This window comes from Oncorhynchus keta, chromosome 37 (assembly GCF_023373465.1).
Source record: "Oncorhynchus keta strain PuntledgeMale-10-30-2019 chromosome 37, Oket_V2, whole genome shotgun sequence".
NCBI lineage: Eukaryota > Metazoa > Chordata > Actinopteri > Salmoniformes > Salmonidae > Oncorhynchus > Oncorhynchus keta.
This window is the reverse complement of record NC_068457.1, coordinates 23,841,658-23,869,107: the sequence shown is the minus strand read 5'-3', so window position 1 is coordinate 23,869,107 and position 27,450 is coordinate 23,841,658. Positions and strand designations below refer to the sequence as shown.

The 27,450-nt window shown below is 46.2% G+C and overlaps 1 protein-coding gene and 1 long non-coding RNA gene across 2 annotated transcripts in view; both read left to right on the top strand.

Moving 5' to 3' along the window:
- The window catches only part of LOC127916761 (sentrin-specific protease 6-like), a 51,144-nt gene extending 26,093 nt beyond the window's left edge, over positions 1–25,051 (top strand). The window contains 4 exon segments of the mRNA XM_052499798.1: positions 24,358–24,508; positions 24,694–24,712; positions 24,715–24,738; positions 24,741–25,051. Coding sequence (XP_052355758.1) covers positions 24,358–24,508; positions 24,694–24,712; positions 24,715–24,738; positions 24,741–24,835 — 289 coding nt within the window. The 3' untranslated portion in view covers positions 24,836–25,051.
- Positions 23,257–24,227, top strand: LOC127916763 (uncharacterized). The gene is made up of 4 exons (XR_008095854.1): positions 23,257–23,328; positions 23,905–23,948; positions 24,050–24,093; positions 24,181–24,227. It is a non-coding gene; the product is annotated as an uncharacterized LOC127916763 (long non-coding RNA).
- Positions 25,052–27,450: the final 2,399 nt, after the last annotated feature.

Sequence of the window (27,450 nt, the reverse complement as noted above, 5' to 3'; positions counted from 1 at the left end):
CTTACCGACTTGCCAAAACTAGAGATATTTAGGTGGTTGAAAAATGAGTTTTAATGACTCAACCTAAGTGTATGTAAACTTCGACTTCAACTGTATATGGTATTGATGTAGTTCCCTGAGATGTTAGACTTTACAGACTTTGATCATTGTTTGCTTGTTTGGCACTCCCTAACCCGGCTAGTTCTGAGGATGTCTGTGGAGCGCGTGCCCGGACCTGGACAATGAACCAATGGACCTCCAGCCAGTCAACAGAAGCTAGAAGTTCAACTCAGACCCAAAACACCATCAGTTTCCAGCCAGAGAGGAATTCCCAGGCACAGCAATGGAGAGAGACCCACATGCCCAGCACTCATGGGAGATCACCCGCTCGCTGTCAGCTAGCGGTCAAGCGAACCTAGGAAACGGACGAGTCTCCTGTGACATCATCAACAGGCACAAAGCTGAACAAGACTCCCAGCAGCCTCTCCTCCCTGCTTCAAAAATGGGTATGTCATCAGGGCGGCATGTAGCCTAGTGGTTAAGGGCGTTGGACCAGTAATTGAAAGGTTGTGGTTTCTAATCCCAAAGCTGACTACCCGAAAAATCTGCCAATGTGCCCTTGAGCAAGGCATAACCTAACTGCTCCTGTAAGTCGATATGGATAAATGTAAAATAAAATTACAATATAATAGATTGAATAACTAAAAAACTGATAACTTTAAGTGTAGAATTAGAGCGTAGTTGATTTTTAAATGTGAATTGGCGTCTGATTCTGCTTGTTCGGTTCACACTTGTTCTGGTATCTGTCAGTCTGTCAGAACTAGAAGTGACATAACCATAGAAATCTATGCTTGGAATCATTTGAACTGATTGTACCGTTGTCCTCCACTAGATGGCGCCCTAGAAGGGCATCAGACACACTGTGTCGGGACAAGAATCAAGAAACGCTTCACTGCTCAAGACACGCCGTGCAGAGTTCAGTGGTCAGTGTCACACACACACACACACACACACACACACACACACACACACAGAGAGTTCATTGAGGTGAAATCCTAGCTTACCGTTCAATCTTTCTCACAGTCCAAACAATCCCTAGACAATGTGCTCAGCTTAGGGAGGCCTGATGAAGAAAATCTACACTTGTGGATGCTACGCTATTTTGTAAAATGTATTATTTGTCTAAAAACATTTGTCTTAAATCTCGGTGCTCAGTCTAGGCTGTAGATCCACAGCAGTTGGAGGTCGCTTATATCTACATTGTCTTAACCAATTAAGGGTCAAACATACTTGTGTAATCAGGAGTTTTCCTCGTTAAGTGTTTTGTTGGAGTTCCAAGATCAAATTTTATTTGGTCACATACATGGTTAGCAGATGTTAATGCGGCGTAGCGAAATGCTTGCGCTTCTAGTTCCGACAATGCACTAATATCTAACAAGTAATCTAACAATTTCACAACAACCACCTTATACACACAAGTGTAAAGGAATGAATAAGAATATGTACATATAAATATATGGATGAAAGCGATGGCCAAAACGGCATATGCAAGTAGATGGCAGTAGATGGTATAGAGTACAGTATATACATATGAAATGAGTAATGTAGGGCATGTAAACATTATATAAAGTGGCATTGTTTAAAGGGAATAGTGATACATTTATTACATCCAATTTTAATTATTAAAGTGGCTAGGGATTTGAGTCAGTATGTTGGCAGCAGCCACTCAAATGTGGCACTCAATGTCTGATGGCCATGAGATAGAAGCTGTTTTCAGTCTCTCGGTCCCAGCTTTGATGCACCTGTACTGACCTCACCTTCAGGATGATAGCGGGGTGAACAGGCAGTGGCTCGGGTGGTTGTTGTCTGGAGGGCAGGTAGTTTGCCCCCGGTGATGCGTTGTGCAGACCTCACTACCCTCTGGGAGCCCTTACGGTTGTGGGCGAGGAGCAGTTGCCGTCCCCAGGCCTCACTTTCCTCTGGATGCTCTACGGTTATGCATCTGTAAGTTTGAGTGTTTTTGGTGAAAAGCCAAATTTCTTCAACCTCCTGCGGTTGAAGAGGCACACTGTCTGAAGTGGGTGGACCATTTCAGTTTGTCCGTGATGTTCGCTGAGGAACTTAAAACTTTCCACCTTCTCCACTACTGTCCTGTTGATGTGGATAAGGGGGTGCTCCTCTGCTGTTTCCTAAAGTCCTCGATCATCTCTTTTGTTTTTTGTTGAGTGTGAGGTTATTTTCCTGACACCACACTCCGAGGAGCCCTCACCTCCTCCCTGTAGGCCGTCTCGTCGTTGTTGGTAATCAAGCCTACCACTGTAGTGTCGTCTGCAAACTTGATGATTGAGTTGGATGCGTGCATGGCCATGCAGTCATGGGTGAACAGGAAGTACAGGAGAGGGCTCAGAGCAGCACCCTGTGGGGCCCCAGTGTTGAGGATCAGCGGAGTGGCAGATGTTGTTTCCTACCCTCACCACCTGGGGGGGCCCATCAGAAAGTCCAGGACCCATTGGCATAGGGCCTCGAGCTCAATGACGAGTTTGGAGGAGTGCCTATGATGTTAAATGGTGAGCTACTAAATGCTGAGCTGTAGTCAATGAACAGCATTCTTACATAGGTATTCCTCTTGTCCAGATGGGTTAGGGCAGTGGGCAGTGCGATTGTCGTCTGTGGACCTGTTGGGGCGGTAAGCAAATTGGAGTGGGTCTAGGGTGTCAGGTAGGGTGGAGTTGATCTGATCCTTCACTAGTCTCTCAAAGAACTTCATGATGACGGAAGTGAGTGCTACAGGGCGATAGTCGTTTAGCTCCAGTTACCTTAGCTTTCTTGGGAACAGGAACAATGGTGGCCCTCTTGAAGCATGAGCAGTGGGGTTAACATTTAGCAGGTGTTGCTGTGTCAAGCAAACCTCCCCCAGCGTTTCCCTCTTCTTCTATATTGTGTTGGCAAGCCTGACCATTTTCCTGGTTGGATAAACAAATGCTTAACTTTATGGCCTTGTTAAAAATGCCTGCCGTAAACAATCTCTTGCCTTCAGACTGCTTTTCTTTTAACTCTTTCTCGTTCAGGAGACGCAACATTTAGCTGTGCGCTTTAGCCAACTCCTGTGGCTATCGCTGTCATGTCATACATGTAGGCAACCAGGCTACTGTCTCTCTTCAACAAGGGTCAAAATGGAACTGTTGTGTTTTTTGTTGTTTAGGTTCCCGCTAGGGCCACCCATACGAAAACTTTTATCAAAGTCACTTTGGATAAAAGTGTCTGCTAAACAGCATATATTTTATTATTCCTTTTCTGTTTTACATCTTCCTCAGGAGATTCCCAAATGTCTGTGAGATGCAGCCCAGTGGAGTCGGAGCAGGATTCTGCATCAGAACCATCTCCAGAAGAGGTGGACAGTTCCTCAAAGACGGACGACAGGCTCTCTGTCTCCCGGGAGACTCAACATGGAGGAGACATGACTCTGGGATGAATGGATCTCCTCCACAAAACACAGAGGTAGGACTATAGCTGTGTCTCAAGTGGGACCCTCTTCCCTAGATAGTGCACTATAGTTAATAGGATGCTGTTTGGGACACATACAGTTGACTGGCCTCAGGACTCACATAAATATATGTCTAGTGGAAAACAATTGCTTATACTTACTAGTCTGGTACATAGTTATCGGTCGTAACCATACTTGTTAGCTAGCTAGGTTGAGCGTTGGCTAGCTTTTTTCAGGCATTGTTAGTGTTGGCTAACTCAGTTTTGCTAGGTCTATTATTCCACCCTATACAGATAGTCCTGATTCAGCTGAGCTGGTAGCTCCATATCTTGCAACAGGATAACACCCCAGGGTAGCTTGGTCTATAGAATAGTATAGTCTTGTAAAGTGTGGCCGTTGAAAACAAACTGTAGCGAACTATATGAGAACAAACTGGTTAGTGTAGGTGCATTTGCAGGCTCATACGTTTTCGTTTAGGATTTTTTTTTTTCTTCTAGTTGATTGTAATAATTTCTATGGGATATTCTGTGAGGTTAACCCCTGTGACTAATAGTCCTACCTGGTGCGCTTTCAGAAGGAGGGGAAGGGAAGCTCAGGATCACTGCAGAACCTCATCAAGAGGACTAGTGGTTCACCAGGGACGGGCCCCAGGGGAAGTGTCCCTGTCCCTGCAGGCCACCGAAGCCAGAGCCCAGATAGTGACGACCCTCCCGACCGCCCCTTGATGTCATGGGCCAGAGGTGCATCCACAGGGTCCCCGAGACACCCACTCTCCGCTGTGGCTTCAGTGACCCAGGCCACACAGGAGAAGCGGTTTACCTTTAGCAGGCCTCCCCTCTGGGCTAACCTCACAGACAGAGAGAGGAGGCCTCCCCTCTGGGCTAACCTCACAGACAGAGAGAGGAGGCCTCCCCTCCCGGGCTAACCTCACAGACAGAGAGAGGAGGCCTCCCCGGGCTAACCTCACAGACCAAGGCCTGTCTCTCCCTCCATCTCAGGCTGAGGCAGCCCAAGTCCACTTCCACAGAACCTAGTAAGTTGACCCATTGTTTAACCCTTCATAGCATATTGATCAGAACATACCATATCACGCATAGACTGGCGGTATGACGACACATACTACTCTGTAATATGAGTGTTGTTACGCTGAACCAACATTATAAACGAAGCAAAATGCCCTCCTCACCCAGTGGCGTCAGTAGAGAATATCATCCGGCCCTAATGGATGAACAGGCGAGGAAGTGGTTTCAGCTGTATGTCTTAGTGGGGTTCAGGGCCATTACATAACAGACTGGCTAGTATCACGATACTCAATACTAAAACAATACCACAACAACAACAGAAAGAAGGTGTATTAGACAGTTTCCCAGAATGGCACTTGATCCAGACAGAAACTCAGCTACAGTTATGCAATTTTGATTAGTAAAAACTAATACCAAACAACATAATGGTCATTGACTTTGTCTTTTACTAATCTAAGGTCTACAAAACAGGTGAAACATAATGGTCATTTATTTGAATGGTAAATTTAGGACTTATTTTATTGGCAACTGTTAGAACATATTATTTTATTGTACTGATCAACATTTGCATAGAAGAAGCAATATCTTTTATCAAAGTGTGTGGTGTCTCTTTAAGAAAGTAATGAGGTCATTTGCAAGGAAGAATGTGGCTGTGGAATCTGACTTTGTGGCTAAGCAAACCAGACTGGAGGCGAGGAGACTAAGGGTGCGTTGGTAAATTCACTCTGGCTCGAGCAGATTAAAAACGGATGAATTTACAAATGCGCAACACCTGTTGAATATTACCGGTGTCATTAAACGTTGGCAAAAAACATAACTAAATTGTTGCCAGAATCACAGTTAGTCACCAACGCTCTAGATAACATGAAAACAGCCTAACCAGCTCTGCTAGGGCGAGTAAAATGGTCAGAGTGAGGTGTTCTCTCATTTATCTCTGGAAGTAGCTAGCCAGCTACAGAACGCTCGGATCAACCTTTCTCCTCGGCCAGAGCGTCCACACTGAACGCTCCCGAGAGCGAAACACTCTGAATTTACGAACGACCCAGAGCACATTCTGACACTGTAAGCAATTTACAGGGAAACTCCCTCTGTTGGCATGGTGCACCACCACCGTGGCATTAGAATGGATCCTCTAGAAGGACCTAAGCTCCACCCCTATAACCAACACTAACCTTAACTTCTATGCAGCTAAGCCACACCCATAGCCACTGATTGGATCTGTGGTGAGCTGCGACCTTAGCGAGGACCTGTTCTAGCAGAGACTCGTGGGCTTCCTCTCTCTAGTGGAGTCTTGGCCCTTCAAATCCACAGTGATTAGGTAGTAACGAGTACAGGAGCCTTCATAATGATGACGCCATGAGGAGCTGGGGAGCCAAGAAGCGGTTGGAAAAGAGAGGAAACTCAAGCTTGGGTTTGTAATTTTCGGTACAGACAATATTTGCCATTAAGATATATTTTTGTCAACATGGGACTGGGGCATCACCAGGGGAATGATGAGGACACAACATCCGATGAAGATCCTCATCTGGTCTGCATTTGTTCTCTCTTCTCCTAATGGGTCCTAGTTAAAGCTTTACAAGCTCTTTGTGGTCAGAGATGTGTAGCCAGAGGCGGGCCTGGGAAACCATCAGCTGTCAGCGGTGCTGAGAGATTAATGCCTCCACCGCAGAGGGTGGCTCACTTTTTTGAGGTGTGTGTGTGTGTTTGAATATGTGTGTGTGTGTGTGTTTGAAGATGTGTGTGTGTCTTCACATGCACTCAAAGTGCTGACAAGGGAAAAGACCATAGCAGGCTTGGTTATTCTCAGTCCCCTTTGTCCCTCTGTGTTAATGTACCATGCATGGTGGAGGGAGAGAGGAGGCAGGCAGGGAGGAGAGAGAGAGAGAGGGAGGCAGGCAGGGAGAGAGAGAGGAGGCAGGCAGGTAGAGAGAGAGAGAGGAGGCAGGCAGGGAGAGAGAGAGGAGGGAGAGAGAGGAGGAGAGGAGAGAGGAGGAGGCGGCCAGGCAGGTAGGAGAGAGAGGAGGCAGGCAGGAGAGAGAGAGGAGGCAGGAGAGAGAGAGAGAGGAGGCAGGCAGGGAGAGAGAGAGGGAGGCAGGCGGCCAGGGAGAGAGAGAGGAGGAGGCAGGGAGGAGAGAGAGAGAGGAGGCAGGCAGGAGGAGGCAGGGAGAGAGAGAGAGGAGGCAGGCAGAGAGAGAGAGAGAGAGGAGGCAGGCGGCGAGAGAGGAGGCAGGCAGGCAGGTAGCGAGAGAGAGGAGGCAGGCAGAGAGAGAGGAGGCAGGCAGGGAGAGAGAGGAGGCAGGAGAGGCCAGGCAGGTAGTGAGAGAGGGAGGCAGGCAGGGAGAGAGAGAGAGAGAGAGGAGGCAGGCAGGGGCGAGAGAGGAGGCAGGCAGGCAGGTAGCGAGAGAGCAGGAGGAGAGGAGGCAGGAGGAGAGAGAGAGAGGAGGCAGGCAGGAGCGAGAGAGGAGCAGGCGGCCAGGAGTAGCGAGAGAGAGGAGGAGGCAGGCAGGGGAGAGAGAGAGAGAGGCAGAGGCAGGCAGCAGAGAGAGAGAGAGGAGGCAGGGAGAGAGAGAGAGAGCAGGAGGCAGGCAGGGGAGAGAGAGGAGGCAGCCAGGCAGGAGCGAGAGAGAGAGGAGGCAGGCAGGGAGAGAGAGAGGAGGAGAGCAGAGGCAGGAGGCAGGCAGGAGCGAGAGAGAGAGGAGGCAGGCAGGGAGAGAGAGAGAGAGAGGCAGAGGCAGGAGCGAGAGAGAGGAGGCAGGCAGGGAGAGAGAGAGAGGAGGCAGAGAGAGAGAGAGAGGAGGCAGGCAGGGAGCGAGAGAGGAGGCAGGCGGCCAGAGAGAGAGAGGAGGAGGCAGGAGGAGAGAGGAGAGAGAGAGAGAGGCAGGCAGGGAGAAGAGAGAGAGAGAGAGAGAGGAGAGAGAGAGAGAGAGAGAGAGAGAGAGAGAGAGAGGCAGGAGAGAGAGAGAGGAGAAAGAGAGAGAGAGGAGAGAGAGAGAGAGGAGGCAAGCAGGCAGGGAGAGAGGAGGCAAGCAGGCAGGGAGAGAGAGAGAGAAGGCAGGCAGGGAGAGAGGGGGCAGGGATAGGGAAACAGCAGGAAGTGGGAGGAGGAGGAGAGAAGAGGGATGAGACAGGAGGGGAGGGAGAGGAATATGTAGGTCCCGTGTGGATCAGTTGGTAGAGCATGGCACTGCAACACCAGGGTTATGGGGAGGAGGGGGGGGGGGGACAAGTAGTCACCCAGATTATAGCCAAAGCTCTCTATAAAGCCCATTAGTCCTGTGTCTGTCTATTGGCACTTGACCCACACTGACCCAATCCCCTTCCCCCCTCCACTTCCCCCTCTAACTCTGGGTCCTTCCGCTGCTACCAGGAGCTTCTAGTCCCCCTTTAAATGAACCCATTGACTCTGTGTGAGCAGCTAACAGCCATCTCCAGCTAGGTCCGTGATCCTATGTCAGGACTTGTACAATGTAGGCTAATCTGTATTTATGTCAAAGGTATTGATGAACAACAGGATTTAGGCTAATATTGCGTACTTCATCATAATCAATGTGATATATTAAAAGATGAGGTGCAGCTAAAAACGTGATTATTCTTTTTTTTAAATGATGCTATTTTCACACTATCACTGAAAATATGATGATGCCCTTTTTGTGTAAGAGATGTTAGAAAACAATGTGTTCAGCTTGTTCTGATGGGATGGAACTTTTGGCCCACAGCATGACATCACAATGTGATCTGATTATAATAGACCAATGACTTTTCATCTGGGTAAGGGGATGGGCTCTAGACCATCCTATCAGCCAATCAGGGCTGTCTATGTAAATATAATAATAATAATAATAATAATAATATCTCCACATTTGTTTCCTAACTCCCACACGATCAGACGGAGTGTTTGAAGGGCGAAAGGAGGCTCAGGGAAATGCACTCAGTTCCTGATGTTTGGTATACTCAGTGTAAATTATTACAAAATATATATGTTGGAGTTATTTTCATTAAATAAACAGACAGTGATTTATAAGACATACAGTGATTTAAAAATCAAATTACCAAGGCTGCTTGGGGGCTTTAAAAATCGCTCATCCTCCCTACAGTGTATTAGCTAATCATTCATCAAAGTAGTCATTGTGAATACAAATAGATACCACTCCAATCCTCTTAAGTCCTTCACTGACTGTTAGTGTGCCAGCAACTGACACACTCATTAACACACTGACTTGAAAGTGACAGTCTCAGTCGGTGGTAGAGCATGGAAAGGAGCTTCTGCTCTCAACTTCAGGCACAGTCAGTGTGCCAGCAGCTCCTTCGTGAAGCCACCCCATTGACACACTAACTAACGGTGTCAGTGTCACTTCAAGGTGCCAGTCCCAGTAGGTGGCACCATAGATATACAACAGTTATGGGTGGTACAGCAGGACAAGGTGCTCCAGTTCTGGCTAGCTCAGCGCTGAGCGTCACACTACAGATGACTCCCTGGCAAGCCTATTACCCTGGGCCAACCAACCCCAGCCTTGGTATGGACCGGCCTCAGTGTGTGTAGGGACCTTACTATATACAGTACAATCCCCTCACCTACAGACTGGTGTCTCTCTCTCCCCTCTCTCTTCCCTCATTTTGAGAGGAAGCCTAGTATATTCTGTAACTATCTTCCACTTATCATTTAAGCCCAATGTTTTTACACCCAGCTGCTGCAACAGACCACTGGCCTGTAATATTATCACTTCCCCTTGTTTGTTTAATAACAGTGTATAATCACCATACTAAGTCGAGTGTCTCTGTGTGTCAGTTGTGCTTTCCAGTGAGGATGAGGAGGACATGGATGATGAAGAAGAGTGCCCCAAGCTGAAGACCCCACAACAGAGCCCCAGGCAAGGCCAACCCACCCCAGAGGAACATGTACCCAAACAGGTAGGGGGCGGCATGTGTCTCTAATGATCATGGTACATCATCACATGTCATAGGCCTATTCCCTTTAAGTGAGTAGAATTCTAATGATATGGTTCTAATTCCATGGTTGCTTGGACAAATAACATATTGTCTGGTTTGAAAAATATTAGAGCCTTTGACAGTCAGAGAGCATCAAATCAAGAAAACAAATCAAGACGGACATGTTTATATGCAGTACTCAGAGAGGACAGTGCTCAGAGAAGCCAGCTATTTCAGACTTGGATTGAGAGGTCAGACTTGGAGAAGACAACATTGTAGCCTGTATCACGACTGAGGTGAGGTTTGCCAGCTCTTGTCAGCTAACTGCCTGTCTGTAACACATGTAGAGGTTTAGCTAGCTAGCAGACAGTGGGGATTGGGAATGTGTAAGTAATAAAAGAAACCAGTCTGGTGCTGTGAGATAATTAGTAGTAGAAAGCCTCCCCAGTGGATGTTTTAGAAGAAGCATGTAACTCTGGTTAAGATCCAACATGCTTGTTATTGTGTTTCGGGACGCTGTAGAGGAACAGATTAAACCCCTATGTTGAGCATCTCAAATAGAGCTTCCCATCTCTGTTCTAGGATTTCTATGTTGCTCAGTGCAGTGTCACTTCTTTTACTGTAGCTGGAGGGACCTAGCTGAAGGGCCTCCACCTTAAACTCCATCCACTGTAACTTGTTGCACCTAAAAGACATCACCAATTGAAACATTCTAGGAAATCTTTGTCGATTTAAAGCATTTGCTTCTAGGAAAGCCTTGGTTTCATGCCTGGGAAGAAATCTATTTAAGCAGTTGAGGTAAATATGAGGTGTTTTATGCAATATTGTGAATTATTTCCATGTGTGCCGGTGCCTCTGTGTTGTGATTGGCAGGCTGTGGTTGGAGAGAAGGTCACAGGGTCACAGAGCGTATCGGAGCACCAACCTGGCAGCACACAGCCACTGCCTCCTATCATGGAACTGTCCTTCTCTACACTGCACGCTGGGGTGGTCCGAGCGCAGGCCAATGGAAACCTGGTGGTAAGACCCTTTGGCTAGTGGTGTGTGTGTGTAGGTCACTCTATCTTTGTGTACACATAGGCGCGTGCTTGTGCTCCACATTCAAAATTAGCTGAGCATAATACCTGTGCGTTCCAAATTTGTGTCTCAGTTGAAGCCTTTATGAATGTAAGACAGAAACAACCAGGTTCTTTCCTCACTGTCCTGATTTCACATCAATATTTGCCCAGCTTCTTTCTTTCTTTCTTTCTTTCTTTCTTTCTTTCTTTCTTTCTTTCTTTCTTTCTTTCTCTCTTTCTTTTCTCTTTCTTTCTTTCTCTCTTTCTTTCTTTCTTCTTTCTTTTCATGCTCTCTTCCAGATAGCTTCCCCCTTAATGTGATTGGCCCATCACTAGTTTTTGTTCCTGGTTTATATTTTAATAAAGGACATGTGTTGTCCAACGTCTTAATGGGCCAGTCCTCACAAAATAGGGCTTACATATTACACTGATGGGACGGATGGAGAGAGCTGTAATAAAATAGAAGATCAAATATGTGTCGCTACTTTGAACACTTGGAACACAACCTTCACTGGCAGTCTCAAACACCCACATGCCAGTCTCTTACTGGAACAATAACATGATAAGCAACTCAAGACTATAACTCAGCAGGTGTTCTCCAAACTCCCATCAAGTCTACTCAAGGGCCATAAAAATCCTTTAACAAGCAATTAAGAAATAGTGTGGTGCTAATGACAGAGTCCCGGGGTGAATTAAACCGTGGTCAGTGAGTCCGGAGCAGTTGCCTTGTGGTCAATAGATTACTGCAGTTGCCTTGTGGTCAATAGATTACTGCAGTTGCCTTGTGGTCAATAGATTACTGCAGTTGCCTTGTGGTCAATAGATTACTGCAGTTGCCTTGTGGTCAATAGATTACTGCAGTTGCCTTGTGGTCAATAGATTACTGCAGTTGCCTTGTGGTCAATAGATTACTGCAGTTGCCTTGTGGTCAATAGATTACTGCAGTTGCCTTGTGGTCAATAGATTACTAGTTGCCTTGTGGTCAATAGATTACTGCAGTTGCCTTGTGGTCAATAGATTACTGCAGTTGCCTTGTGGTCAATAGATTACTGCAGTTGCCTTGTGGTCAATAGATTACTGCAGTTGCCTTGTGGTCAATAGATTTGCAGTTGCCTTGTGGTCAATAGATTACTGCGGTTGCCTTGTGGTCAATAGATTACTGCAGTTGCCTTGTGGTCAATAGATTGGTCTGCAGTTGCCTTGTGGTCAATAGATTACTGTGTCAAACTGTTGTTGTTTTCCACTGTGAGGTCAGCAAAACAACAGGAAGTCCCCATTGCCTATTTTATTTATTTATTTATTTAGCTGCTTTTGTCATGTCTGGAAACTTTCCCTCCATTGTTGAACGAGGTCTTTTTTATTGACAACCATTTTAAACAGAATATGTATTATTCTGTTATGATTGGTATTGTTTCCATAGCAACCATGCTAAATATGTCCAATGTGACTACCTATTCAATCCTTTTAGATCTACACAAGTGCATCTGGTCTGGGCTAGGGGAATACGGGTCTAGGGGAATAAGGTTCTAAAGGTTGGTCAAGACTGAGCATCAGGGTCAGGGGTCAGTCTACCCTCCTTAGTATATAGACCCAACAGGATGCTTTATAATATCCCTCCACCTTCTCCTCCTTTACCTCTTCTCTAATCAGCTATTTTATTCATCCTCCCTCTTATTACATACCGTAATGACAACATGTCAGCATTTTCCACCTGCTAATATATGTCATCTCCCTCCTCTTTTTGTAGGTAACAGATGATGGCATCACTCTACCGCTGAAAGGTAATCACTGACAGCTTGACATTGCAGCTGTGTGTATGTGTGGTGGAGTATGACCTAGTCTAATGATCAGATGGGGAAAGATGATAAAAAGCGCTCAAAAAGCCTCAGAGGGTGAAGTCACTGTGTGTTTTAGTCTTTACTGCAACACATGCAGGGTCCTTTCCTTCCCCAGGGGGATCATATGGGCTCCATAGCCTCCCTGAGCCACCCTCTTCCTCTTCCTGCTGCGGCCTCATGAGACTTAGGTCAAGGTATTCAGATGAGGAGGGCAGCGGGCAGATGAGTGGCAGTCTGTTTGTGCCATCGTGTCAACTCCTTGGCCCTCATTGTCATGCTAAACATGTTTGGCTTGACAATAAGCAAATGAGTTGGCAAGAGCACAATCAGATCTGGAACCAGGCTAGTGGCTAAGTCAGACTGGCAAACACACTTCTGTTCTGAAAGTGTAGTGCTGAAATCCATTGTCCAGCAAGGAAAGGTAGTTGACCAGTACGATGCAAACAAACTGTAGTTAACGATTTACAGGTATTATATACATGTAGAAGGATCAGATCTGCCTATTCTATATTTAAGCAATAAGGCCCGAGGGGGTGTGGTATATGGCATAAACAACTGTATACCCCGGCTAAGTGCTGTTCTTAAACACGACGCAAAGCGGAGTGCCTGTATACAGCCCTTAGCCGTGGTATATTGGCCATATACCACAACCCCCTGAGGTGCCTTATTGCTATTATATACTGGTTCCAATGTAATTAGAGCTGTAAAAATAAATGTTTTGTTATCCTCGTGGGAAATGGTGAAATATACCACGGCTGTCAGCCAATCAGCATTCAGGTCTCGACTCACCCAGTTAGTAATATTAATTATGTGTAATGATTTAATTCCAGCCTGACGTTCCCTTAGATAACCCGTCTTTAATCCTTTATATAAATCTCATTACGGTTACTCTTGTTATTGTCCCATGGCTTACCCTGTTGTTTACTGTAGGTGAGCATGTAACGACCCTGGTCAAATGTCTGACCCTGTGAGGGTCATACACACACTTGCACCTGAACACACACACACCTCTACACACGTACCTGTTTTTCTCTGGACTGGGTTAGAGTTAAGAAGCTCAGCTTAGGGTTCTATTTACGTTTGTCGACGGTAGGCCATACTGGTCTGCACGACCTTTTCACCCCACTTGACTCCGGGTGCATCTGTGGATCTTACTAGTGTCCTAAGACGCTTATGTTGAGCAGGAGGTGGTCAGTTAGTGAGAGCATGGTGCTAGTAACTCCAGGGTCTTGGATTCTTAACCCCCGATAGTCAGTGTATTAGACAGTCTTTCTGCCTTCTCCAAAATACTGTAGAAGACCTTTTTAAATAAATGATAGAAATAATCCAACAAAAAAGACATCCCTGTCATCAGATATCCAGTTTGATCAAAACAGAATTATTACCCCCTTCTCCAACAGATTCCAGGGTGTCATCCGAGGAGGAGGGGGGGGTGTCGGTGAGCCTGGTGGCGTCCCAGCTCAGAGGGTACGCGGTGTGGGACGGGGGTCTAGCCCAAGACGGAGTCTCTTCCAGGGTTGTCCCGGCCGAGCGGCCCCCTCCCTGCTCTTCCTCTGGGTGTCTGAGGCTCAGGCCAACCTGGTACAGACAGAGCTCTCAGCCCTCCACCCCGTTACACTGCCTGGTAAGACTACTCTACCAACTGGGAGAACGAAGACAGAGAAATTCATTACAATGTTAGTTGAGCTTGAGAGTCCATGTTAGCTTTAAAGAGCAGCCTTGAAAAAGAGATGTCAATCTCAATGTGACTTCCCTGGTTAAATGGAGGATAAATAAATCGGGTTAAATGGAGGATAAATACATATCATAATATGAATAGTGGGTCAACATATTTTCACCAGATGCAGAGAATTTGATGCATGAGGCGGGATTAATTGGGACTGGTGTTCCATCCGATCCAGAGGTGGATTAATTGGGACTGGTGTTCCGTCCGATCCAGAGGTGGATAAATTGGGACTGGTGTTCAATCCGATCCAGAGGTGGATAAATTGGGACTGGTGTTCAATCCGATCCAGAGGTGGATAAATTGGGACTGGTGTTCCATCCGATCCAGAGGTGGATAAATTGGGACTGGTGTTCCATCCGATCCAGAGGTGGATAAATTGGGACTGGTGTTCCATCCGATCCAGAGGTGGATAAATTGGGACTGGTGTTCCATCCGATCCAGAGGTGGATTAATTGGGACTGGTGTTCAATCCGATCCAGAGGTGGATTAATTGGGACTGGTGTTCAATCCGATCCAGAGGTGGATTAATTGGGACTGGTGTTCAATCCGATCCAGAGGTGGATAAATTGGGACTGGTGTTCCGTCCGATCCAGAGGTGGATTAATTGGGACTGGTGTTCCGTCCGATCCAGAGGTGGATTAATTGGGACTGGTGTTCAATCCGATCCAGAGGTGGATTAATTGGGACTGGTGTTCCATCCGATCCAGAGGTGGATTAATTGGGACTGGTGTTCAATCCGATCCAGAGGTGGATTAATTGGGACTGGTGTTCAATCCGATCCAGAGGTGGATTAATTGGGACTGGTGTTCAATCCGATCCAGAGGTGGATAAATTGGGACTGGTGTTCCATCCGATCCAGAGGTGGATAAATTGGGACTGGTGTTCCATCCGATCCAGAGGTGGATAAATTGGGACTGGTGTTCCATCCGATCCAGAGGTGGATTAATTGGGACTGGTGTTCCATCCGATCCAGAGGTGGATAAATTGGGACTGGTGTTCCATCCGATCCAGAGGTGGATAAATTGGGACTGGTGTTCCATCCGATCCAGAGGTGGATTAATTGGGACTGGTGTTCCATCCGATCCAGAGGTGGATTAATTGGGACTGGTGTTCCATCCGATCCAGAGGTGGATTAATTGGGACTGGTGTTCCATCCGATCCAGAGGTGGATTAATTGGGACTGGTGTTCCATCCGATCCAGAGGTGGATTAATTGGGACTGGTGTTCAATCCGATCCAGAGGTGGATTAATTGGGTTGGTGTTCAATCGATCCAGAGGTGGATAAATTGGGACTGGTGTTCCAAACCTCCAGAGGTGGACAATTGGGACTGGTGTTCCATGGTCCAGAGGTGGATTAATTGGGACTGGTGTTACATCCGATCCAGAGGTGGATAAATTGGGACTGGTGTTCAACCACATCCAGAGGTGGATAAATTGGGAGTGTTTCACCGATGCCAGAGGTGGAAAATTGGGACTGGTGTTCATCTGTCCAGTGTGATTAATTGGGACTGGTGTTCTCTGGGACTGGTGTTCCATCCCGATCCAGAGGTAAATTGGGACTGGTGTTCCATCCTCCATTGTGGATAAATTGGGACTGGTGTCCATTCCTCCTCCTGGTCCTAATAGAATTGGGACTGGTGTTCCATCTCCAGGCTGGATCTGGGACTAGTGTTCCATCCATGCTGGATGGTAAATTGGGAGGCCTTCCGTCAGAGGTGGATTAATTGGGACCTGAAGTGTTCCCTGTCCTGGGCAGACGGCCTGGCACTGTGTTCCACACAGCTGTCCCCAGGACACCCACCTGGATCAACCTGCTGGGGCAGAGCCTGGTGGCAGAATTGGGCCTGGGGACAGCAAAGGTCAGTATACTGGTGTTCCACCAGGAGCTCAGAAGTGTGTGATTAATGTCTGTCTGTGTGTCTATATCTTGACAGTGTATATACCTCTGGGCTCTTTCGTCCCCTGGATTCCCCCCAAACTCTCCATCCCTCAGAGGTAAGATGCAGGCTCAGCCTCAGAGGTATAAATTGACTGGTAAACCTGTTATAATAATGACTGTGTTATCCAATCCACTGGATGAGTTCTGGGTGCTCAATCCGATAACAGCAGGTGGATAAATTGGGACTGGTGTTCCAGCGATCCAGAGCTGGAAGAATTGGGACTGGTTCCATCCGTCAGAGGTGGATACATTGGGACTGGTGTTCCACATCCAGAGGTGGACAATTGGGAGTGTGTTCCCCTGACTCAGTTTTGATGAAGTGGCAGTGTCCAGAGGTGGATAAATGGGACTGGTGTTCCAGGGATCCAGAGGAGAAAATTGGGACTGGTGTTCCATTCTGATCCAGAGGTGAGATTGGGACTGGTGTTCCAGACCTCAGAGGTTGGAACTGGGTTCCATCCGATCCAGAGGGGTGGGACTGGTGTTCCATCTGATCCAGAGGTGGATCATTGGGACTGGTGTTCCATCCGATCCAGAGGTGGATTGGGGACTGGTGGATCCAGAGGTGGATTAATTGGGAGTTCCACTGATCCAGAAGGTGGATTAATTGAGTTGGGTTCAATCAAACAAGTCAAGATGCCTCCAAAACCTTGAAAGACAAGGAGGGGTGGTACATTGTCTTTAATTAATTAATTTGAGTATTACCGCCATGACTACCACACTTTCTAGAGAAAAAGTCATCACTGCCAACGGGTGGAACAGTGTGAGTCTTGGGTGCATCTGAGGGGTGTTAATGTGTGTGTTCTCTCCTATTGGGATACTATAGGTCAGGCATGTCCATTCCTCCTCCTGGTCCCAAGAGAACAGCTGGGTGATCTGCAGGCTGCTCTGGGAGAGGCCTCCCCGTCAGGGAAGTGTCCCTGTCCTGGGCAGAGCACTGATACACAGCTGGACACCCACCTCAACCCTGGGGCAGAGCCTGGTGGGGACTGAGCTGGGAGAACTTGGGGTTGGGATCACACAGCAAAGGTCTCTACCTCCCTCAGTCCTAGAAGGATGGAGATTTCACTCAGTAAGAGGGATCAAAGTGTGTGAAACGTCTGTCTGTGTGTCTATATGATGAGTGTGTATATACCTCTGTGCTCTTTCGTCCCCTGTCCCCCAGGACTCTCCATCCCTCTGCCGTAAGATGCAGGCTCAGCTCAGAGGTTCCTTTTGATAAACCTGTTATAATAATGTCTGTGTTATTCAATTTATGAGTTCTGGGTTCAACATAACCAGGTTCAGACAACGTTAGCGAAACAAGATGGACATTCAGTGGGCTCTATGCCAGCAGTTCACTCGCATTTGCTAGTGAAAGACATTAAATGCAAATACGAAAAATAACTGGTTGCATTTTATAAAAATCCTCGATCCGGAGAGGTGTTTTCAAACTAATTCATAGCCCGGTCAAAAAATATTACTAGATATTCATATTCATTAAATCACAAGTGAAATATAGTGAAACACAGATTAGCCTTTTGTTAATTAATTAATTTGGAAATTATGCTTTACAGCCAAAGCAAGACAAGCGTTTGTGTAAGTTTATCGATAGCCTAGCCATTATGTCCAGCTAGCTGAAAATCAGAAAAGCAATCAAATGAACTGTTTCACCTTACGCAATGCCAGCTGTCGTAAACACATGGACAAATAACTGCTCGTTCTTTCAATCTTAAAGGCGTGTTTCACTGACGAGACTGTTAGACAGCCAATGTTCCTTTTGTTCCATAAAGATTATTTTTATACCCAAAATTCCTCCGTGGTCACGACAAGTGAAAAAAAAAATTCAAATTATATCCATAATATCCAGAAACATGGCAAACGTTTTTTTATAATCAAATGTTTTCAAATATCTATTAGATAATAATCAACTGGGTGGCTTTTCAGTAGGAGGAGAGGGAAAATGACTACCTCTGTCTTTTACGCAAGAATCACTCTGAGAGCCCTCAGCTGGCCACTTACGGTCGTTTTCGTTCTTCAACATAAAGGCGTGACAATCACTGCAACCTGATAGAATGTAGAAAGGGAATTTCATATCCCTTTCAATGGCCAATAGGGATGCATAGGAACACAATGGTTTCAAAAATGAGTCACTTCCTGCTGCAATATCAGTTCTGTTATACTCACATACAATATTTTGGAACTTTGAGTGTTTTCTATCCTAGGCTGTCAATTATATGCATATTCTAGCATCTGGTCTGAGAAATAGACAGTTTACTTTGGGAAGGTTTTAAAAAATATATATTTTTTGATATTTTATAAATATCGAAAATCTGAAATGATGTATGCGCTGCAAAGAAATATAATGGGCAAGTGGACTAGAGAACCGCGTTCAGATTCTCTTTGCGGTAGCCTAGTCAAGCTTTGTGTAGCGAGTTTGCGGTCTGTGTCGATGCGATCATTTGTTTTTGTTTTAATATTTTCAAAATGATTTTGCTTTTAGTGTTGATTAGGAACCGTGTCTAAAAGCCACTACTTGTGAGCTGGCCCTAGTGATTGGCCCTGTTTGAGAGGTGACAAGCGTTCCTATACTATAGCGACTAAACTTGGGCGCATGTGCTAAGAAAAAACGTTATAGATACAAATGTTTTATCGTTGATAGGACTGTACATTTTGTACCTAAACAAATAACGTGTTATTATTTGTTTAATAAAATAAAAACACTCCAGAATAAAGGCCCTTTTCTTTCTAATTAGATCTTGTTAGTGACTTTTACCATATGTGTAAATGCAATGCTGTGAAGAAAGTATACCAATATTTTTATAGACTTGATTTGGTACAATTCTATAATTGCGATCAGACTCACACACAGCGCGTGCGGTGAAAGAAAGCCCCAATTCTGCGCGTGCTATGCGCACGAGTTGAATCTCCAATTTGCCAAGGCGTCTGGTACTCTAAAAGGTTGGACAGGGTTGGCAGGTCTGCAGCATGTCTGGCCAACACACACACAGTGAGTGGCGTCATCCTCTTCCTCTCTGCTGTTCATCATCAAAGCAGACCTTGACTTTATCATCTCGATCCCCCTCATTCTCATTACTCACCAAAACGTTGAATTTGATCACTTGTCCAAAATACATTGGAGGACAATCCCCCATGCAGTCAGATGAATCTGTAGAGTCTGAGGTGTTTGACTGGGGTGATGACTTCTGGCTGGTGATTCTGTAATGTTTTTCTGTTCTGTTCTTGTTCCGATCAGGGGAGCCCCAGTCGGACGAGAAGGAACCACAGAAGCAGAGAGCCTTACTCCAGACTCAAGGGCCTGCTGCCCACCAGTATATCTTGCTGCCCACCAGGTGAGGGCAGTATATCTTGCTGCCCACCAAGTGAGGGCAGTATATCTTGCTGCCCACCAAGTGAGGGCAGTATATCTTGCTGCCCACCAGGTGAGGGCAGTATATCTTGCTGCCCCCAGGTGACCAGGTGAGGGCAGTATATCTTGCTGCCCACCAGGTGAGGGCAGTATATCTTGCTGCCCACCAGGTGAGGGCAGGTATATCTTGCTGCCCACCTTGCTGCCCCCAAGTGAGGGCAGTATATCTTGCTGCCCACAAGTGAGGGCAGTATATCTTGCTGCCCACCAGGTGAGGGCAGTATATCTTGCTGCCCACCAGGTCAGTATATCTGCCCACCAGGTGAGGGCAGTATATCTTGCTGCCCACCAGTATATCTTGCTGCCCACCAGGTGAGGGCAGTATATCTTGCTGCCCACCAGGTGAGGGCGGTATATCTTGCTGCCCACCAGGTGAGGGCAGTATATCTTGCTGCCCACCAGTTGAGGGCAGTATACCTTTGCTGACCACCAGGTGAGGACAGTATATCTTGCTGCCCACCAATTGAGGGCAGGCTGCCCACCAAGTGAGGGCAGTATATCTTGCTGCCCACCAGGTGAGGGCAGTAAATCTCGCTGCCCACCAGGTGAGGGCAGTATATCTTGCTGCCCACCAGGTGAGGGCAGTATATCTTGCTGCCCACCAGGTGAGGGCAGTATATCTTGCTGCTCACCAGTTTATTGTTATGGATGGTTTTCAATGTATAATATACTACCTGTTAGTATTAGTTGTTGTTGTTTACACATTAACTATTGGATCTCTTCAGGTTGATCCAGTACCCACCACTCCCTTCTAAAGGAGGAATCACCGTGACAACAGAGGACCTAGACTGTCTGGACAGTGGCCAGTTCCTCAATGATGTCATCATTGACTTCTACCTTAAGTGAGTTCTAGTGATCTGCCTGTGGACCAATGTTCTTCTCCTGTCATGTGAACATCTTAGCCACCTGGCAGATGTGTAACCTGTGATTATACAACAGGTGGATCTAATCCTGAATGCTGATTGGTTCAAACCACAACTAAGTACAATGAAGCAGGACTAAGGGGACTTTTCTGACCAGCATCCCTTTGACAGGCTGAACAGCCAAAACCTAACACTGACCATTATCATAAGCAAACCCTAACATTAGCTTCATTTAACATGTATGGAAATCAGCCATGTCCCCATAGTTTAGCTCAGCCACACAGCATGTGACAGTCCAGCAAAACCTCAGCATCTTCCTGTCCCCTCAGGTATCTTCTCCTGGAGCGGGCCCCGGGGCCCCCTGGCAGAGAGATGTCATGTCTTCAGCAGCTTCTTCTACAAGCAGCTGACCCGCGGGACACGTCCCTGGAGGAGGAGGCTGCCATCCCGTAAGGAGATCAGCACTCAGCGTCTTTTAACGTCTTAGTGGGCGGCTCGGCCGCGCGTCACATGGCGCCCTGCGGGGGCTCATGTTTGGCCTTAGGCTCCTGGCGGCGCGCTCTACGTAGGCTGGTGGCTTAGTCGTATGCTAACGATGTTAATGATGGTATTGACAGAAGTTAAGGAGCATTTACTCTTGTTAAGAGTATTGTTAAGAGATATTCTTCCTGGATTGTGATGGAAGGAGTAGTATGCGTTGCTGTGAAGTGTGTCCCCTCCCCTTCCTCTCAGGGCCAGGGACAGGAGACACCAGAGGGTGAGGACGTGGACCCGCCATGTTGACATCTTCAACAAGGACTACCTGTTTGTGCCGGTCAATCACAAGTGAGTGAGAATCATAGACACGCATGCACTCACACACACACACACACACACACACACACACACACTCACACACACACACACACACACACACACACACACACACACACACACACACACACACACACACACACACACACAGACACACACACAGAACACACACACACACACACACACACACAGAGGGTAGAGCCAAGACTTGGACCCTACACTATACATAATTTCTGTCGACCTGTAAAGCAGCCCTACACAGAACACTTCTACTCTACAGAATACACTACTCTATACTACATGCTACTGTACACTACTGTACACTACACTGCTCTACTACTGTACACTACTCTACACTTACTCTGTTGTACACTACATGTCACGACCTGACACCACACTCCATTGATTGGGGAAAACAGTGCTCTTTTCTTCATCCTTCCCTCTAGCTGTCATGGCTCTGACAAGGAGCCATGAAAACAGGGACATTAAACTGGAGCGGAGGCAGTGTCCAGGCAGGGCAGGGCTCCAGCATAGTGGAGATGAATGGATGTGGCCTGAGCTGTAGTCTCTGTCTGTCTGTGGGTGTGTGTACTAGTCTCAAGGCTGCGCTGGTGTTGAAACAGCCTCTGTCACGCCTGACTGGGCCGGATGTGCGTACCTTCATTCATATGTCTGTGGAATGATGACGGTCTGGATGGAGTGCTGCACAGCGTTCCCTGTTCCCTCGACTCCCCACTTCACTTTAGGACCACAGTAGAAGGGTTTTAGTCTACATACTGTACCTTTGTCAACACGGTCTTCTGTCCCCGGCACAATGATTTAGAACCCTGGCTCAGTCCGTGGAGCGTGACTCTTGCAATGCCAAGTGCTGTAGGTTCAATTCCACCCATAGGGAAAATGTCTGCAGGCATGACACTAAGTCACTTTGGATATCAGTGTCTGCTAAATGGCATATATTATTATATACAACTGCAGACCTATTTTACATCTCTTAATGGGTTTTCAATAAAAAAGCATCAGTGACAATACCTCCCGACTGACGTGTAGCTGGATAATGGGCTACGCTCCAGATACAGATTTATATTCTGACACGGTATGTTTCAGTATGTTCCTATACAAGAGAAAGGAGAGGGGAAGGCTAGGACAGGGACACAGCCAGGCTAGGACAGGGTCCACAGCCAGGCTAGGACAGTGGACACAGCCAGGCTAGGACAGGGGTCACAGCCAGGCTAGGACAGGGGACACAGCCAGGCTAGGACAGGGGTCACAGCCAGGCTAGGACAGGGTCCACAGCCAGGCTAGGACAGGGTCCAAAGCCAGGCTAGGACAGGGGCCACAGCTGGACACAGCCAGGCTAGGGACAGCCAGGCTAGGACAGGGACACAGCCAGGCTAGGACAGGGTCCACAGCCAGGCTAGGACAGGGTCCAAAGCCAGGCTAGGACAGGGGCCACAGCCAGGCTAGGACAGGGGCCACAGCCAGGCTAGGACAGGGGACACAGCCAGGCTAGGACAGGGGTCACAGCCAGGCTAGGACAGGGGTCACAGCCAGGCTAGGACAGGGGTCACAGCCAGGCTAGGACAGGGTCCACAGCCAGGCTAGGACAGGGTCCAAAGCCAGGCTAGGACAGGGGCCACAGCCAGGCTAGGACAGGGTCCACAGCCAGGCTAGGACAGGGCCACAGCCAGGCAAGGACAGGGGACACAGCAGTTCCCTATAGTGTCTTGTGAATGCCATTTACTCCACGAGACTGACTGGTTTCTCTCTTTACACATTGAAACAACACATGCTGCCGTTGCTCTGTATTTCCATGATCAAATCCATCTATATGTGTAGATGAGAATGTAGATGCGGTAGCACAGATCTCTGTATCCCCAGTCCATTACGCTTTCTCTCCTAGGATAGATACGATGAACTGTAATGTCCCAGATTGTCTTAGACACACAGTACAGCTGTATACAATATAGACACTGTATGTTACACACTGTACATAATGTATACATTGCTCCTTTATCATACACATTGAACACTTCTCATATAGCCACATACATGATACATTGCACATTCCCTTGTGTCTGAAGCTCTTGTGTCTGATTCCCAGAGCCCACTGGTACCTTGTGGTGATCTGTTTCCTGGCCTGGAGCAGGCCCAGCATGAGGAGTGGTCTGGCCTAGCTGGAGTGGAGGCCAACGGGGAAGAGGAAATGCCAGCCCCAGGCTTCAACTGGGCCTTCTCCAGAGGCCAGCAACCCCAAACTGCAGAACGGAGCAGGTGCGTTGACAGCGCCGATGCATTGTGTGTTTGTGATATTTACCTTGGCAGAATCTCACTTCTCTCACCAGGGCTGTAATGTAATAGTGTTTCTAATCAACTGGGTTGCGTTTACACGCTTCCTTTAACTTTAATGATCAAATTAACGTTGGGTTAGATCCTTTTTATTTTTCCTCAATAATGTTGGAAGGCAACTATGGGCTTTTAGGCTGCGATGTCAGTCCCTAACTACCCTTTAAAACCCTATGTTAGGGCTTATGTTGAAAACAACTGAAGACCTCTGAAAATGAGGTCTCTCTAAAAAAAACTGACGGTTAGGGGGTGTTCTAGTTATACCTGGATGTGATGTGTGTTATGTCTGCATGTTCATGCATGTGTGTAATTGAATCCTAACTGCAGATGGAATTATTTGGTTGGCCTGGTGGCTGTAGTTCAGGTCTAGCGTGTCCTCCATACCCAGCCAAGAAACACTGAGAAACAGAACATGCACATTTGGCCATAACACCACAGATCAAAATCAAAGTAACTAAACATTTGCTGCTGATTTAAAAGTGTGTGTGTGTGTACGTACTTCAGGGAGAGCCAGTGGGAAACCCACATTGAAGCCCCACAACCCACCAGTAAATATCACCCTCTTTGTAAATCAATAAAAAATTGAAAACATATCAGATGTTTTGAGCATGTGTGCAACATTCTAAATGACATTATCCCAATTTTGAAGGCGTGTACCCAAGATGGTTGTCAGAGGGAGACCATCATTAAGAAGTGAGTGCATTAACTGTGAATTAATTGGCTGTACTTCCTCCATCTATAACAGTGTGTAATATCAAGGGGGTTGTCTTGTCTCTGTAGACCCTGCATTCTCATCATGGACTCTCTGAAGATCTCTTACCATGAGAGCATCTATAAGCTCTGCGGGAGTGAGTACTCTGTGTGTGTGTGTGTCTGTCGCGCTTGCATTGTTTTGTGTGTGTGTGGTTCATATGTGTGTGTACACTAGTTTCAATCTCTCCCGTCTGTCCTCTCCAGTTACCTACATGTAGAGTGGGAGGTGCGTAGAGGAACACGCAGAGACTTCACTGTAGACAGTATGAAGGCTTCCCACTGTACAGTCCCTCTACAGGACAACAGCAGCGACTGTGGCCTCTACCTCCTGCAGTACGTGGAGAGCTTTCTGCAGGTACGGCCCTCCCCCTGTAACCTCCCACGCTTAACAACAAGCTGACATCAACCATCCATTTCATGGGCACTTTTCTGTCTCCACTACACTGTCTAAAACACTTGATCTGAAATGATAACTGCCTGTCCCATGTATGACATCACACCTTATTCCAAACCTCTGGTTGGCTCACTGACTTTCTCCAGAACCCAGTGGTGCACTTTGACCTCCCCTGCGTTTGGAGCGCTGGTTTCACGGCAACAGGTGTGGAGGAAGAGGGAGGAGATCCGGAGCCTGGTGATGGAGCTGCACAGTTGCCGGGGCAACGGCGGGAGCAGCTGCAGGTAGCCACGGTACCTGATCAGCAATGCACTACTACTACAACACGCCTAAACTGTGAAGGACTTTGACTTTTTAAATGTACAATACATGGAATATTTATACTATTTTTGTATTACTATTTTTTTTTAAATAAAATGTCACAGGATGTTTGTTTCTCACTTGTATGTAATGTGAATGTACAAAATAATAGGATCGTAAAATGGAATAAAATTGTTCATGTAATGTTTAGTTTTTTGTTATGTTATAGAAGAGAGCATTTGGAATGGACATATGAGTGAGCGTCAAATCTAGTTTGCTGAGCAAAAGTGTAACTCGTGTATCCAGAACAGGTTTCTTTTTCAAATGTCCTTATGACTCACACATAAAACCACTATAAATATTAAAGTCAATATTACTCAGTTATTCCTGTTCAGTGTGTCAGGCTGTTGTTTCTGACCATCAGTCATAAAGGACTCAATATGCACATGATTGTTTGCAGCTGCTAAACAATAGTGTTATCACACTAGTCAACACGTTGCAGTGTTTTAGTTTTGGCTCCTCATGTTGTAGCTGCTTCGTTTGTAAGAGAAACCCAATGTTCCAGTGAGGAACACCAAGTAAACTTTACACAATGACCACTTGTAATATGAGGATTAGAACAGCACCTCCTCCCCTGTTCTGTTTACAGGCAGAAATCAATTCCCCTTTGTGTTTGTGCTGTATGAAAGTCTATGGACCTGACTCACTCTGTCATCAGAAACAGAAATAACATTCTCCCCACACAGTAAAGGGTTTCCCATTTGAGTTTCTGTTTGTTTTCACGGTGTAAACATTGATTTGTTAATGGCATGTTTATAATGATGTATTTACAATGGTGTATTTATAACGGTATTCCTGGATTAAAGATGCCCCCAAAGTCTACCTAGCAATGGCTGGACAGAACTCTCTTCTGTCACCATCACAATATTGTAGAGCGAGAATCCCAGATATGTCCTTTTTTGTTATTGTGTGTTTTTTCACGGGTACAGTTAATAGGTTTTTCAGTTTGGGTTGTTAACACTAAGTCTGATAGGATATGTGCTTAACCATATGTACTTAATTGGGTTAGTTGGTCGTTTTTGGATAATTGGAGTCTTTGGTGCAGCCTCTCACAGCATGTGGGCCCCAGACAGAGCCCTCTTAGATAGGACAGAGCCCTCCACCCTACTGCTGTTGGAAGGTAACGGTCACACCTCCCAAATGAGTTGGGCTACCCTTTTCCTATTCGCCCCCATCCAAATCTCTACCCCATTTGATTTAGCCACTGTCAGAAAATGGCCCCACTACTACAGTATAAAAACTAGTGTTCATCAATTCTTCCATATTGTTATTCTAATACTATAATTATGTTGGCTTTAATTCTGTCTTATAGTTCAGTTAAAGCCGTATAGTCAAATGCAGTAGCGGGTTTGAAGGTCTAAGTTGTGCTGTTAAGGTAAGGCCATAGGTCGACTGGTTCACTATGGATGGGCTTTTACGGGTTCAAGGGTTCCATAGAATGAACCAAGGACATCCATACTGCTTAACTTGTCTTACACCTTCCAGCCTACAACTACTAATGCATTGGTTTAGGGTCTGGAGATCAGGACTGAGATCAATGTCCTTCCAATAGACCGGTCCAGATAGTCAACAGGTAGTCTGGAGACGTGTTTTATAGAGAACCGTGTTAAAGCAGTTTGAAGTTTTGTTTTAATTTACAGATAGTTTAACCCATTTAAATGGGCTAACATCAAATCTACTTTGTAATGACAATAAAGAAACTCCATCAAGTGACTGAGTGAAAGTCTTCATTGTGAGCGATAATTGTTAACTGGCATGTTTAGATGAAAACACACTGACGTGTTGGACAAAAGAACCATGTTTATTTATTTATTTCACCTTTATTTAACCAGGTAGGCTAGTTGAGAACACCTTTATTTAACCAGGTAGGCTAGTTGAGAACACCTTTATTTAACCAGGTAGGCTAGTTGAGAACACCTTTATTTAACCAGGTAGGCTAGTTGAGAACACCTTTATTTAACCAGGTAGGCTAGTTGAGAACACCTTTATTTAACCAGGTAGGCTCGTTGAGAACACCTTTATTTAACCAGGTAGGCTCATTGAGAACACCTTTATTTAACCAGGTAGGCTAGTTGAGAACAAGTTCTCATTTACAATTGCGACCTGGCCAAGATAAAAGCAAAGCAGTTTTACACATACATCAACATGGAGTAAAACAAACATACAGTCAATAATACAGTAGAAAAATAAGTCTATATACAATGTGAGCAAGTGAGGTGAGATAAGGGAGGTAAAGTATAAAAAATGCCATGGTGGCGAAGTAAATACAATATAGCAAGTAAAACATTGGAATGGTTGATTTGCAGTGGAAGAATGTGCAAAGTGGAGATAGAAATAATGGGGTGCAAAGGAGCAAAATAAATGAATACAGTAGGGAAAGAGGTAGTTGTTGGGCTAAATTATAGATGGGCTATGTACAGGTGCAGTAATCTGTGAGCTGCTCTGACAGCTGGTGCTTAAAGCTAGTGAGGGAGATAAGTGTTTCCAGTTTCAGAGATTTTTGTAGTTCGCTCAGTCATTGGCAGCAGAGAACTGGAAGGAGA